The following is a 16,654-nucleotide window of genomic DNA, read 5'->3' on the forward strand; positions in this document are numbered from 1 at the left end:
TCAAGCTGGAGGACAGGTAGACAGTGATTCACCACAGAAACAGGCCCTTCAGGCCATCGTGTCCATGCCTACCATCAAGTAATCCCATTTACCAACAAATGGTCCTTGTTTTCCTTGGGTGATCCAAGCGCTCGTGTACTTTGGAACCAAGCACTCTGTCACTATTTTACATGGCTGGGCCAGTATCAATGAATATGCTAATACGCATCCTGCAGTGTACCTGACTTTCCTAGTCTTGCTGCAGTACTTGGGCACACTCCTGTACAAAACTAGCATCGTCATAGGTCAATTACTGGCCTGTCTTGATCAGCTGAACTCTCAGCTTTACTATCTGCAGACACTGCAACAATTTACATTTACGTTGCATTTCCAATGATCAAAATAAGTTCCAATATAAAAGCCAAATTTTTAAAAATGGTGGATTGCAAGTTAAAGGATGATCTTGCTGCTTTAAATCAGATCATGTTGAGAGTAGAGAAGCTCCACTTCCAGCAGGTGGCACTGTAACTCTACAGCCCACTTACCCTCAGCTTCTTGGGTGGGAAGTTTCACTTAAATGCAAACTCCTTCAAAGGTTGCAACAGGACTTCAGGAAATGCAAACATGGATTAAAGTTCATTTATTTAATTATAATTAACAGCAGCAATGTTATAGTTTATCAAGATAACTTTGCTGCACTCCTTTTTATAAAATAGTAAGTTCAGTGCCAAAGGTTCATTAGTTCTCATACATAACTTTCCCTCCCCAAATCCTTTTACTCCACTTTTCCCAAGGGGCCAGTTTGTAAATGGGCCACTCATCTTGGTAATAAACTACGCAGATTAATGGATTGACCTTGGTCATTTTTGGCAGTGTAGTTAAGCCTTTGGTTTGGGGGAAAAACAAATATCTGGTGAGTTGCGAATGGGATCTGTGTCCTGTACTCTCAGCACACCCATCCCACCACCCCAAAAACCCCCCTCTCAGTGTGTACTAGCTTTCTAGTAATTATTGTATAGAAAGAGTCTGTACTTCAGCACCCAGGGGAAGAAATAATGGAATAAATTATTCAAACAAAAAAAATCCACATGTATTCCTACCTCCCCAGTTTTATCTGAAGATCTGGTATTTGGTGGAGGAGAGGCAAGCCCATGCTACTCAAGAGCTTCAGCTTAGGGTATTTCATTCAATTTTCTGTAAAGTTGAAGTTATTTAATGCAAACCAGTCTCTTACACCAGACTAATTCCCCCTCAGGCAGTATCCACAGCGGATTTTTTTTCTGAGGAGGTGAATGTCATACATGTAAAAACTATTGCTGAAGTACCTGCCCCTGTTATGAATTATGGATCAAGGTTAACTTTTGTGTTTCATTGGACTCCATCACATCTCTGGGCAATCTTGACATCTTGCCTTTACTGACCCATGTTGGCTTGTATTTGCTTGTAACATAATGTGACTTAGGGCTTTCACAATGGAACGAACTCCCTTGTGTCTTGAATCTGACACATTGTCTTTTGCATATGTTTACTTAATCTTTATTAAGATGATCTGATTGAACATTAGATGATGCAATACTTGGTTTAAATTATTATGCTGCACAATACTGAGAAGTAGTTTAATCAGATTCAATCAGTGTAATCTTACTCCTCATAATATGAAAACAATGTGTGTGATATCCTACCGCACTTTATTGAGCCATTTTGCTTGCTTTAAACGGGCATTCTGCATTTTTGAGTTTTTTTTTCCTTGATCATCTGCAACTTCTCTTGAAAACGTCAAAATGTTTATAGAAGGCTTAACATTTGGCTTTGGTTCTAACTGTTTATAATTGGAAGGAGATCCAGAATCTTCGAATAAAGTGGGTGTGAGCTTTTGATCAGTTATGAAGGGATATGAGGGAATTGTTGCTTATGTACTCCTTGAAGAAACAACATCAAGGTTAATTCACTTGCATTTCCAATTCACCTCTGCAGAAAATTGGGGATGGGGAGGGGTAATAGACCTAATTTTATAAAACATTTAAGGCAATTCTTTACAAATCCCTTTTGGAAAATGTTTAAAATATGTTTTGAAATAACTTCATATTCGGTTGGTTGCATTTAATTAAACGCTGTACAGACAAGATCAAAAGCTTAGCTTTGTTACATGTGCCCGTACATACTGTTGCTCTGGTATTTTCAGAGTCATGGAGTCATACAACATGGAAACGAGCCCTTCAGCCCATGAGTCTATGCTGACCATCAGCCACCTGTCAGCCACTGCTGGAGCAACTCTGGGTTAAGAAACATCTGTTGGGGGGGGGGGGGGAAGGGGGACGAATTGTCAATGCATGGTCTTGACCCGAAGCATCGAGATCCTGCATCGGTCCTGATGGAGGATTCTGACCCGAAACATCGACAGTTCCTTTTCCCCAAGCAGATGATGCTCGACCCGCTGAGTTCCTCCAGCAGTTTGTTTTTTTTCACTCCAGCTTCCAGCATCTGCAGTCTCTTGTATCCCCATGCATATAAATCTACTATGTCCTAGAGTTTAAATTACCAGTGGTCAAGTTTGTTCCTTTAACGTTAACATTTTTCCATTGTACATGTTCACCTTCGTCCTTCCCCTGCAAAATACATTCTCTTCCTCACATACTGCCTCTTCCTTTCTCTACATGTGCCTGATCGCCATTCACCCATGTCTTTAATGCTACCTTTGGGAGTTGTACAATAAATTTACTGCACTGAGGGAGCTCATTTGCTTTTTGAGGAAGCAGTAACAATGCAGGGCTCTATATCTCGGCCCAATTTGTAGCCAACTCTCTGAGTGATCTGTGATTGGAGTTGCAGATGTAGGTACTCTGCGCAGCACACTAATGGGTTTCATATGCCTGCACTTCAGTTAACCCAAGCAATCTGCCATGTGTGATGACAGCTGATTAGGTTTTATTATCGGTGTGAATTACAGCTGCGTTTGAGTATTTGTGCAACCTGCTGTTGTTAGAAACCAAGCAGTTAAACTCAAAATAAGTTTAGTCACCTCTGTCACGTAATGTAGATTTTGCCAAGGTTTTTTTTCCTCCCTTTGGCATTTTAATTCCTGATTCTGGTACAGTACCACAGGCTGTAGTAAGTACCCCCAACATCTCATTCAAGTGGTCGTTTTTCCAGTGTCATGTTAGCCTTACACTGAGTAGTATTGTCACGGTGCACTGTGATCCTTTTTGGATTTTATCTGTGCACAGGCTTCTGTTTGACCAGTGATTCCCAGTCCACAGTAGACAAACTCTAACTTATTACTGTCCACCACATCAAAATCTTGGTTGTTGAAATACCTTCACTTGGATGCTCTGAATCATGGAGTCGTCAGAAATGGTCCCAAAGTAATACAGAGAGTATAGATTATGACTGGGGTAAGTGTGAAGTGTGGGTAGTTGACCTGCACAGTCAGAATGGTCAGTCTGGCTATTATGGCTGGTGGGTAATGACTGGTTAAGGCTGAGTAGATGAGTGGTGATCAATCTCACGGTGATGGTCACTGGGCAGGGGTGAGAAGCTGGCAGTGATTGCACTACCTTAAGTGGCTAGTGGGTGGTGTCAGAGATTGATGATGGTCAGTCTGATTGTAGTGGCTGGTGGGAAGGGTCAGAGACTGGTGATAATTGGTCTGATTGTAATGGTTAGTGGGCAGAGTTAGAAATTGCTGATGGTCAGTCTGACTGCAGTGGCTGGTGGGAAGGGTCAGTGATGGGTCAGTCTACCTGCAAAGGTTTGTGAATGTGGTCAGTGAATGAAAATCTAGTCTGACTGTAATGTTTATGGGAAGAGGGTCAAAGACTAGCAACGGTCAGATGTTCTGTGGGCAGGGTCAGCAAATGGCCATTGTTACCCTGAGTATAACAGTCAATGGCAAGGTCAGAAAATGGTGCTGTCTGTGTTGGTTAATGGGCAGGGTCTAAGACTGACTATGGTGACAATGAGTGTCCTCTAGCTTGGGTATTTTAGATGACAGCAAATGCAAGATTCTGGGCCAGCAATCAACTCTGGATGAGGTCGCAGTGACTTCGAGGGAAACAAATTTACAGAAGTGTGGCTTGTGGATCAAGTTTACTTGGGTCTGTGTTACTAGATTGGCCTGGACCTGCTGGAAGTGTGTGTGGCACTGTGTCTAGCCAAATGGCATGGAAGAATCCACAAAGAGAGTCATCATTACCCTGTATATAAATGAGAAGGAAGAGATTGCCAATCAGTCTTGCTGCTTTATTGTGATTACCAAATGCTGTAGTTTCATTTTCCTTGAGTCGTCTACTCTGGAGCTGGTGATTTGACTGGACCGACCTATGCGATACCCAGCAGCCTCTCTGACAGCCTTGCCCTTCTCAGGGATATCCACAGGACAGAAGGATGGACATATGCTTATCTTGGGCAAGGAGAAGACCTTTGGCAAGTGTTGCACACCTACATAATGGATGTGCTCCCAAAATTGAATTTGGGGAACAAATCTGGAATTGGATACAACTGCTTTATGCAGACATCAGTAGCACAGTCCTATCAATAGGGGGCAAACTGAAAGCTTCCTGGTCAAGTTTCGAGTTTGGCAAAACTGTTTTTCTGTCTTCTAGGTGTGCTGGTATCAGGTCTGTTGGGAAAAATGTAGGCATAAGAAGGGCATCACTCCCATAAGGTGTGGGTGCTCAGGTCAAAGCCTACATTTACACAAAACAATATCACTAGCTCCTGCTTGAATCCACTGTTAGTTCGCAGTTGGATGAGCATCTGTGACCAATTCCAACTATCACTGACTTAATTGCAGAAAACAAGACCCAAGTACTAATGCAGCTGGACCTTTGTCCACCATCGGGTCCCATTACCTGATGCTGCTTAGGGGTATGGTTAGGAGGAGATGGGCTATGCACAAAGAACAGGGTTAAGCAGAAACTGGTATTGTCGGAGCAACGCTCCCTCAATTGTGGGAAAGAACCTGGTCATCATGTGCAAGGTACTTCATATATACTGTAGGAGTGGTCCACCTGTAGTCACTTGTTTAGCTTCTCATATCCTTCCTACAACAGAGAAGGAGGCTGTTCAGCCCATTGAGTGTATGCTGGCTCTCAGAGCAATCCCATCAGTACCGTTTCTATATAAATTGTTCTCTCTTGCTTACCCATAAACTACCCCCATCACCACCCATTTACTCTTGAGAGGAAACCAGAGCACCCAGAGGAAACCCACATGATCACATAAATCCTGCAAACTCCACCAGGTTGCTGGAGCTGAGAGGCAGCGGCACTTCCTGCTGCATGACTGCCACTTGAGGTGTCATTCATTTTATCTTGAGATAGAAAGTGGATTGTTTTTGCAGAGATGCTTCATATATAAATCTCCAGAAATGTGGAGGGAGGTGAAATATATCCAATGGCCTTCATCCTGATGGTTTCCTTAGTGTGTGGCTGTGTCAAGCTGTCTATTGATCCTAGGCACAGAGCACTGTGTTGCCACATGCTGGGATTCTTTCTATCCCTGTGTCGTGAAACATTGGTCTGGCCACGCCACTGGCAGAATGTTCCTTTCAGATGGGCTGCACAGTACCACCAATCCCTTGTAGGAAAGTTTGTGCAGGAGGACACAAGTCAGTCAGACGGTGGTTTGCACAGAAGGTTGCTGAGGCTGCACTGAAGGTGAGATGTTCACCCATCTCCTTATCGAAGGCCTCTTTGCCAAGAAGGTCTGCAAAGGAATTTTGATCTTTGCCCAGGTTCATCTCGGACACCTGCCCAACACTAAACCCTGCAGCACAGCGAGACAAATTCTAACTAGTGCTGGGAGATTATTAATTTGGTGAAAGGCAAATTTGAGTAATCCTGTAACTTGTATTCCACTGCAAGGAGGTGGTCCAGGATGGATTTTGTAGTCTGACATATTTCATGATTCAGGACTGCAAGCTCTGGGACACCCTGAAGCTTGATGCAGTAGTTGCAAAGGCTTTATGGGAGAGGCTACAGTACAAGGCCCTGCCATTGCTGCATGCAGGCCAGTTCCGATACAAACGGTGAAAGCAAGTCACTTGAAAGTTATGAAATTCGATATTGAGTCCCAAAGGCTGCGGTGTACTTAGATGGAAGGTGTGTTTCTCAAGCCTGTTCTGGTCGTACTTGAAACAGTGCAGGAAATCAAAATGGAAGAACAGTGGAGAATTAGTGTGGAAGCTTGGGATCACTTCTGCAGACTGAATGGAGTTTTTCCATAAATCAATCATCCAATCTGCATTGGGTTTCTCTAATGTAAAAGAGACCACTGTGGACTATTGATGCTGCTTCCTGTCCTCGTGCAGAGTTCAAACATTTCATAACTTTTGCTGTCATTTTCCACCCTCGCTCACTTTCACATGGTCTGTGTCTGACTCTTCCCTTTTCTGGATCTCTCTACCTCCATGCCAAGGGATAGATTAGTCATCAATTACAATCCCATAGACTCCCATGGCTATCTCAACCATACTTGCATGCACCCTCCTTCCAAAAGTTCAATTTTTCCAGTTCTGTCATCTTTATTTGCCCTGATGATGCTTTCCATACAGTTGTCTTTGAGATGTCTTCCTTTGTTTTCCTTTACAGTGGCTTCCCCTCCATTATTGCTGACAGAACTTCTTGCTGCGCCCCTGCTCTCGCAACACCCCCCCACCCCCCAGCTAAAGGAACAATAGGAATTCCCTGCCCCTCATCTTCCATCTTGCCAGCCTCCACATTCAACGGATCATTCTTTGCAATTTCTGCCTCCTTCAACAAGATTCCACCATCGGGTAATTTCCCCTTCCCTCCCCTCATTGAATTTGAAAGGAGCCTTTCCCTTCACAACATCCAAGATTACTCTTCTATCTGCATTCTAGCCTACATGTGATTCAAGTCCCACACCAACATGGCTGCAATTCACTTGTCATAGTCCTGCAAGGTCCAGGGCAACTGGAATAGGTCAGAGGCTGGGTATACTGAGGAGAATGGCTACCCACTCAAGTGGCTGCCACCTGCCTACCCAAACTCTTCCCACTAACTGCAAGGCACTAATAAGGAACATGATCAAAAAGAGACTAGAGTTCAACACCAAGACAAAATTGTCCACTCAGCTGGCACATCATCCACTATTGATGTGATAGCATTGCTATGTGAGGTATCTTGCACAGCAGCAACTTGCGAAAGATCCTTGGTGAAGCTGACTAGCAGAAGGCCTAGGAATAAAAGGGAAATTGGTCCATAGGGGTACCGATGACTGGAAGTTCTTCTCCAGGTCACACACAAACCTGAATTTGTCACGTGAGTCTGTTACTTCATTGTTGCATGGTCAAAATCCTGGAACTCCCTGCTTAACAATATTGTGGAAGCACCTAAATCACATACAATGGTTCAGGAAGGCCCACTATCATGTTATCAGAATCATTAGGGATGGGCAACTTTACCAGTTTCCTTCCCTAAAAGACATTAATTAGGCAGTTTTTAATTTTAGTACGATCCAGTAGTTTCACGGTCACTTTTACTGATATGGACATCCAAAAGCTCAATCTGACAGTGTTTGCTGCCAGCACAGGATATATGAAAGGTATAAAAAATCAATTTCTAATACAGGTCGCTTATTTGCAATAATGCAGAATTAACCAGACATAAAATGCACTATATTACATTTCAGCATAGCGTGCATGTATTTTTCAAATAGGCTTTGTTGCAACTGTCTGGCCAGGTGCCAGAACTGTGCGTGTGAGCCCTAATACAGGAAGTGTCTGAGTGGCATTCTGCAGTATTATGTACTTTTACCCTGTTTTTCTGTATATTTATCTGGGGCATGAACTGATTATTCTGATAACAGGAACACTGACACATTTAACTCTATCAATCCCTTGTTACACTCACCTGCCATATGCATTGTCATATTTGGTCATCCAGTTTATTTAGTAGATTCAAGTTAACTGTATTGGAAAGAGTAAACCTCTGCTATCATGTTGATAACACAGCTGATACTGCTGAATAGATAAGAGGCAGGACCAGTATTCCACTCTCAGGATGCAAATGTACAGGTATCAACTCTGCTTCTGGTTGTTTGAAGAATGGAATCCAGGTCCCTGCAGATACATGTGCACGCATCCACACACTTCAACCCGCCCATTATTGGGGCTTTGACTAGCTGACTCGGCAAAGATCCCCACTCACGTTGGCTATAACAGACAAAGCACATGTACATTCTCAGCTATTGAGAGTTACCTTTTCAAGGAGATTTTACATTCTGCTTTGTGTTTTGTAAGTTCTAACTATGTTTAATCGGCATCATCTTGTCATTAAGTTGCTCAGGTGAGTTCTTCAAGTTGGCATTTGGATCCTCTGAAATAATTGTGCTTCTGGGCCTAACTTTGTTAAGAAGATGGCTTGGCACTATTTCTGTAAGAGGATCTATTGCCATTTTGTGATTTTTAAGTGGAGCCAGACACTGTAACACCTTGCTCTTTGATTTAAATATTGATGGGCTATATTTCCTTTAGTCCAGTAATTGTAAGGACCCGAGTTAAGGCATTTAGAAAGAATCAATAAACTCTGTTTGGAATTACCCTCTGTCTAGCACTGAATTGGGAATTTGAGTGGAGAGAGTCCAGCGATTACTACAGCAAGGAGAAATGAGCTATGCCTTGTCCTTGTGTGCTGGACATATCCAAGAAATAATTATAAACTATGGTTTTAAAAAAAATTACTTTATTATAATGTGTGAAAAGGTAAGGAGTGTTCAGAAAACTGCCCAATTAGAAGTGCTTTTGGCAGTCTTATTCCTACTATTTCCCAATCCTGCTGTTCTTCTGGTAACACATCAGTTTTTATTTGCTTAAAGCTGAGGGCCACAAACTCGAGCACACCTGGCCCACAACTGCTTGGCTTTCATTATCATGTGAACCATTATCATGTTATCTTCTGTTGCTGCACAGCTATTGGAGAGTAATAATGATTCTCAATTATGAACTGCCTGATCACACCCTCTTTGCCCACACCGCCATTCTCATCTTCGATATTGAATGAAAAATGCTTGTAAAGATCTTCATTTCAGAGATCCTTTCTCCTTTCAATCATTCATTTCTCCCTCCCTATCCCTTGGATCCCAACCTCCCTCCTGTACCCTCAGTATCTTGTTCTACAACAAGAGAAGCAGGAATTGGGGTAAGAATCCCTTTCTGAAATGCTGATGGGAAATCCTAGTTGTTGGCTAGATTGTGTAAGCTTTTATCCAATTTATGGTTGACTGAGTGGAATGACATAAAGGTTATTCTTAATTTGAGGTTACTTGATTTGATTATGTTTGAATTCTCACTGGGTAAAAATTCCTGTGCTCCAGTAAAATTGCATATGTGTCATGTAGTTCCATTCATTAATGACTAAATTAGCAGTAGCAAACTGTTGAGAGTTTGCGTGGAATAGTTATAGACTTAGCTTTGTTTTGAAGCATTATACTTGGTATCAGCCGGCACAGTCTATTACACTAACTGGTGTGGAACCTTGGTTAGACTGCAGTTGGAGTGCCATGCACAGTTCTAGTCCTGAGATTATATGAACGATAAAGTGAGGCTGAAGATTTCAGTATGAAAAGAGATTTACAAGACACATACCTTAAAAGGTTACACTTGTCAGGAAACTGAAGTGAGGTTCTTTTGTCCAGAAAAGCAAAGATGAAGGGTAACTTGATAGAAGTATTTTAAAACCATAGAGTAGACTGTAGAGAGATGATGTTTCTCCTTTGAGCTAGAGGGCATTTAAGAGTTGCTCATATTTCTAATGAAAAGTTCAGAAGAACAGTTAGAATGAGAAACCCCCGCCACAGCATCTGATGATGGGGAATAGGATAGATTCACTTAAGAGGAAACTAAGCACGTGAGGGATGAAGAAACTAAAGGATACCTTGTCAGGGTGTCAGGAGGCACATTGAGCAAAGACTGGTGGAACCAAACGTCTTTCCATAAATTATTTTTATTTTCCCTTTTATAACATACTATCTTTTCTCCGATTTCACTTTAAGTATTCGCAGGACCCATCATTCCCAAGACAAGATGGCAAGTGTGCTCAAGTGCTGACAGACTTCCATTGGTCTTGCTTTTGGGCCAACTAAGAGCCATGCAAGAACAATTCACGGAGACTTGTAATCCCAGCATTTCCTGTGTAGCCTTAACCTACAGGTTCTCTCCTTCCCAGCCTGCACCCCTGATTGAAGATTGGCGTGAGAACATTTGAAATGCATCCCAATGGTGTGTTTGAGACTAAGGCTTGGATTTCGATTTTGTTTTTTTTCTAGCAGTGGTTGGCTAATGGCTGAGAGTGTAGACACAACTGGATATTGAAAGCTTTCCAGCTTCTCCAGTTCCACTTTTGGCCTTACTGTGAAACAGGATCACTTTCTCTCTCTATTCAAGAGTGAGGTATACAGGGACCAACCTGTGCCATCTGCCACACAGCTTAGTGAACAGTTCCTTTGCGGTTCAAAATGAGCAAGGATAATAAACAAATAGCACATGCCACGTTGTTGGATTGCCGTGATTTCCTTATGCAAAACCACAATTGCAACCAGACCTCGCCGTTTCAATTTTTTAAAGTACACATTTTAATTGGGTAAATCTGTGCTTATTCATGGAATAGGCACAATTGCTGTTAACTTTGTGAGTGCCAGACCCCAAACTTCTCAGAGCAAAATTGCTGTAAATGTTATTAAATGCAATTAACTATTTACTAGGCAGGTTACTATAAGGTTCTATCTTCATGGTTAAAGTTGAATCTAGAACATAAATAGCCCGAATGATCTAGCCTCCACAACCTTCTGGGGCAAAGAATTTCAGAGATTCACCACCCTCTGAGAAGAGGTCCCCAGTGCATGGCAGCATGTTCTCATCAATATGTTCACTTTCTTGCTTACTCGATGTTTCCTGACTCACCTACTCAATAGTGAAATACTCAAATATTATTTGTAATTCAGTGTGAAAACTTGCAATTGCCATGGTACCACCCAAACTCTGTACCTTTTTGATTCTGATTTATTTTGTTATCCACAACTCGGCTTTGTTGTTTTGCTCAGCTTGTCAGCAGTAAGAGCAGCACTTTTAATTATAACGTTGCATCAGCATCAAATGTGACATCTTTAATCTTCTATCTAATGGACATGTTGTGTATCTATAGTTTGCTGAATCAGCCATCTTCATTTGTTGTCTTAAGGTGATAATTGCCAGCAGGCTACTAACCATCCTAACCAATCCTGTCCACAAATGTGCAGGTATCCAACAGGGATTCACTAGGCAATGACCATTTCCTTAACTGAGGCAAACTGTACTGTACCCTGCACCTTGCCCCTCTCCAAACCCTTGCATGCCTATGGTGTTGCAATGCTGCACACAGTCAAAGTTGAGTTTATTGTCATACGCACAAGTATGTGCATGCACAGGTGCAGTGAAAAACTTACTTGCAGCAGCATTGTACGAGTCCACGAGTTGTGATGTTGTCCATGCTCACAGAGTGGGATCATACAAAGCTATTCAAAATATCTGTCTGTATGAAGCCAACACCCATCCTTGTTACTCATTTTGGGAGAATGAAAGATCTTGTTTGGATTGGGGCAGTGTGGTGAGGTGGCAGGGATTAAAAGATTGACATTTTCCAAAGTCACTATTGTAAATTAATTTTTGCAGATGGCGTTTGTTCCTTGTTTGATCATTTTTGTGTTTTTTTTTCTGTCTTCACAGATAAAGAAAGCATACAGACAGAAGGCTTTGAAATGTCACCCTGACAAGAACCCAGATAACCCCAAAGCAGGTTAGCCAATGGAGAAATTTGGGTTGCAGCTCTTATTTTTACTCATTTGGAATCTGCTGAATAATTTAAATCATCAGCGATCAACCTTGTTAGCTTCCAGAGCACTTCAGATTATAAATTGCATGAAATACTGGATGCATGAGCAACCTTAAAGGAAATTGTATCATCAGGTTTGCTGTCACATGTGATATCCAATAAGATGGCACTTGATTTAATGAGCAACTTCAGAGGATCCTTGGGAAATGAGCTGATAGGAAAGACTGGGGTGGGGCTAAGAGTGTTTTATATGTTGAGGATAAGTTAGAAATGAAAGAAAGTGAAATTATATTTCTTGAAGCCATTAAAAAGAACTGGGTTGTTTGGGTAATTGGTTTATTATTGTAAGATGTACCAAAATACAGTAAGAAGCTCTTGTTTGCATGCCATCCAGACAGATCATTCCGTATGTAAGTACATCGAGGTAGTACAAAAGGGGGGAAATAAACACAGATACAGAATTTAGTGTTGCAGTTACAGAAAGTGCAGTGCAAGTAGACAAATGACGTGCAAGGGCCATGATGAGATTGAGAGATTCATCCTTATCGTATAAGAAGTCCATTCAAAAGTCTTATAACAGTGGAATAGAAGCTGTCCTTGAGCCGGGTGGTACATGTTCTCAAGCTTTTGTATCTTCTATCAGATAGAAGGGGACAGCAGAGAGAATGACTGGGGTGAGAGGGGTCCTTGATTATGCTAGTTGCTCTCCTGAGGCAGTGTGCAGTGTAGACAAGTCAATGGAGGGGAGGTTGGTTTTCGTGATGGACTGGGCTATGCTCACAACCCTCTGCTGCTTCTTGTGGTCTTGGGCACAGCAATTGCCATACCAAGCTGTGATGCATCCGGATAGGGTGCTTTCTATGGTGCATCTGTAAAAAAAAAATTGACAAACATGATAAAATATGGTTTTGAAAAATAACTGGAATGATTAATTTGAATCGAGGTAATATTTTTGATGCTGCACACCAAGCAGATAAATTGGGAAATTAAATTTATCATCAAAAGATTACCTTAACTCTAACTTCTTCATCCAACTTAGAAAAATGTCAGGGATTGCACTCTATTCCTCACACTTGGGTGGATAAAGGAAAAGAATGTTTTTATAGTACATTTACAGATAGGGGACAGGACAGATAAAACCAGCACGTGTAGACTTGCAAAAGGCATTTAATAAGATGTGACATAGAAGGTTACTGCACAAGATAAGGGCTCATGGAATGAGGCAATATATTAGAATGATAAGGAATTGACGAACAGACAAAGCAAAGAATGGGCCATTTTCATATTGGTATGCTGAAACTTGCGGAGTGCCATGGGGATCAGTACTGGGACCTCAGATGTTTGCAATCTATGTTAATGATTTGGGTAAAAGGACCAAGTCTAATATATCCAAGTTTGCTCCTGAGAAAAAGATAGGTGGGAAAGTATGCTGTGTCAAGGGCATACAAAGTTTGTAATGAGCTATAGACATTGAGTGGGCAAAAAAATCAGTAGCTGATGTACAATGAAGGGATATGTGAGGACTTCTACTTTTTGTAGAAAGAATCGAAAACCAGAATATTATTTATGATGTGAGAGTAATGAACGCTGGTGCTTGGAGATATCTAGGTATTCTTGTACAAGAAACACAAATTCACCATATAGGTAAAGAAAGTAATTAGGAAGACAAAGTGACTAATGGGTTTTTATTGCAAGGGAATGAAGTACAAAAGCAAGTCTTGCCACAACCATGCAGAGTTTTGGAGAGACTATAGCTGGAGTACTGTGTGCAATTTAAGTTTCCTTATGCGAGGGAGGGTATACAGGCCTTGGAGACGGGTGTTATATTATGAAAAAAATTGAGTGGAATGGGCCAATGCTGTCTGGAACTTAGAAGAATGAACAATGATACTGAAATATTCAGGATTCTGAAGGGGTGATAGGATAGATGCTGTGAGGATATTTCCTTTGGTGGGATCCTTAGCAAAGTTTTAAGATAAGGGTCAGCCATGTGACCAAAAACTGAACTTTTGTAACTCTCTACCCTGAGAGCTATGGTTAATGCGTCTGAATTCAAATCTAATATTTTTTTAGACCACAAGAGAATCAAGGATGGGGATGGAACTGAAAGGTGGAGTTTTGGCCAAAGATCAGACTAGATTAGCCATGATCTCATTAAATTGTGGGGCAATTTTAAGGATTACGTGGCCTAATCCTGCTCTTCTTTCTTGCGTATTTAGGAATAGCTTTATAGTTAATTAATTTAGTTTAATTAAATGTTGTTTGGCGTTTATTAAGTGTTTTTCAGTTTTTAATTGTTTGATTTTATTTTTCAATAGCTTTTGAATGTCAGAGGTATTCAAGAAACATTTAGATTTTTCAAAAGGTGCTTGATTTAGCTGGCTGTCAAAGATTTCTGAGGGGAAACTTGAGACAGATTCTGCAGATGCTGGAATCTAGAGCAACATGCACAAAATGCTGGAGGAACTCAGCAGGTCAGGCAGCATCTATGGAGGGAAATAAACAGTTGATATTTTGGGTCAAGACCCTTCATGGAAACTTGTTTTGGCTTGCTCCCTCTCATCACTTATGCAGGCAGACCCTTGCCAGTGTAGATCATCTTCAACCAAGAAGTTGACACCAGCATAACCATGAAAAGTCATTTGTGTCTGACATTCAGATAATTGCAAGCAAAGGAGACTCATTGCAAACTGGGAATTCTGGACTAAAGGAAGCTACTTTATGTTTAAATGGAAAAAAATGTCTTTAGGCTGTTGTTTTTCTTCATAGATCTGACTAGTCCAACATTGTCAAAGTAAAATAAATTATGTAAATACAAATTCTTTCCTTGAGTTTAATATTCTCACTTTTCACCTCTGAATATCCCAAATAACTTCACAGACGATGTACTTTTGATGGCAATCAGTGCTATATTGTGAGGTTTTTTTTGCAGTCAATTTACACAATAGCTAATTGAAGAACTCATTTCCTTGCAATAAAAGCCAGTTTTCACTCTGTCTTCCTAATTACTTTCTTTACCTATATAGTAAATGTGTGCTGCTTGATAGCTGAAGAGAAAAAGATGTTGGTTCTATTGATCTAGTGTAAAAAGCACCCTTGGTTTAATACCTTGCCAGAAAGAAGATGGCACCCTCAAAATGTTGCACTCTTATACTCCTGCTCTAGAAGCCTAGATTGTGTGCTAAAGTCTTTGAAGTGGGACTTGAACCCACTAACTTTTGACTTTGAAAGAATTCTGACTGAGGTAGAGAGAACATTCTAAGTAACGGACTAATGGTTTAAGCCCTGCCCCAGCTCCATCTGCTGTCAAAGCTTAATGTTTCTGAATTTATTTGTTGAAATAAAATTCTAAATTATTGATTGTTTTTCTTAAATTAATTAAAAACATAACACTTTTTAAATAATTAAATATCTTAAACCACAAATAATTTTAGAGGGAAGAATCTTGGCCTATTCTTCCCTGCAGTCTTTCGATCTCTATCCAAATGATTGGGCTTGTGGATCCTGTGCCATGTCTAACCAGGTCTTGGAGCCAAGATCAGATTGCCCAGCATGCAGTCTACTCCACTACCAACAACACCAGGAGATAGCTGGTTGAATTTGACCAGCATATATGGTATGTTTCTATTTACACAGGAATCCTGGAACTTGTGAAATGCTGGATGTTCCGTGCACAACTATTGGCATTTACCAGCAAAATCCGAGTCATTGTTGTGGATTATTGGTCATCTTGCTTTCTGAAGGGTATTGGCAAAGTTTTGAGCATGTGCAACAGTGCTCAATTCAAGAGCTGGGAGAGGAGATGCACAATGTTAAACTTCTGTTTTCTTTGGAGGAAAGATGATTGAGAGGGTGACTCAATCCAGGTATTTAAAAATGTTGAGAAGAGATGATGTAGACACAGGGAAGTTGTTTGGCTTGGACTGTGAAGACAAAACCAGAGGATAAGGTTCAAAATTAGCAAGCCTCAAGCAAAATTGGAATTCCTTTTCCCCCACAGAGTAGTGGTTATGTGGAACAGACCATGTTGCCTCGATTAACTGCTTGAAAAAGAATTGGATATCTACTTTGGAATGGAAGGTTTCAGGAGAACTGTGGGCTTTTGTGATTCAAAATATTCTGTAGTGCCCATAACTACTTCGACTCTGTGTGGCAGAGTTTGGTCTTCTCTTCATTGTGTTAAGATAATGTGAAAGTAGGTTAAAATTTCTGAACTTTAGTTTGGGATAATCAGGATTGGGGAAGGTGAAAGAGATTTTATTCCCTCCAAGGATCAGATGCTTGACAGGATGGATTATTCTGTCAAGGATGTAGTTGGGAGAATACTGTTTTTTATTTTATTTATTCATTTCTTGGATGCTGGCAAAGCCAGCCTTTGTTGTCTTTGAGAATGTGGTGGAGAACTGCTGCAGTCCAGCTGTTTGACTGTAGTGGTTGTGATACGGTTGAGTTACTTGCTAAGCCGCTTCAGAAGGCGGTTAAGAGTCAACCACATTACTGTAGGTTTGGAATCACACAGGCCCAAGAGGGCAAGGACAACACACTCCCTCCCATGAAAGGCATTAGTGAACCAATTATGTTTTTTTGCAACAATCTGGTAGTTTTTTATATGTGTGTGTGTATGTAGTGTGTGTGTGTGTGTGTGTGTATATATATATATATGTATATATATATATATATATATGTGTGTGTGTGTATATATATGTGTATATATATATATATAGATATAGATATAGATATAGATATAGATATAGATATAGATAGATATATATATATATATATAGATATAGATAGATATATATATATATATATATATATATATATATATATATATATACACACTCCAG

The 16,654-nt window shown here is 40.8% G+C and overlaps 1 protein-coding gene across 1 annotated transcript in view; it reads left to right on the top strand.

The window, feature by feature from the left end:
• dnajc17 (DnaJ (Hsp40) homolog, subfamily C, member 17) overlaps positions 1-16,654 on the top strand; it is a 98,417-nt gene that overhangs the window by 11,993 nt on the left and 69,770 nt on the right. The window contains 1 exon segment of the mRNA XM_052020501.1: positions 11,702-11,771. Within this exon segment, the coding sequence (XP_051876461.1) occupies positions 11,702-11,771 (70 nt within the window).

This window comes from Pristis pectinata, chromosome 1 (genome assembly GCF_009764475.1).
Source record: "Pristis pectinata isolate sPriPec2 chromosome 1, sPriPec2.1.pri, whole genome shotgun sequence".
Classification (NCBI taxonomy): Eukaryota; Metazoa; Chordata; class Chondrichthyes; order Rhinopristiformes; family Pristidae; genus Pristis; species Pristis pectinata.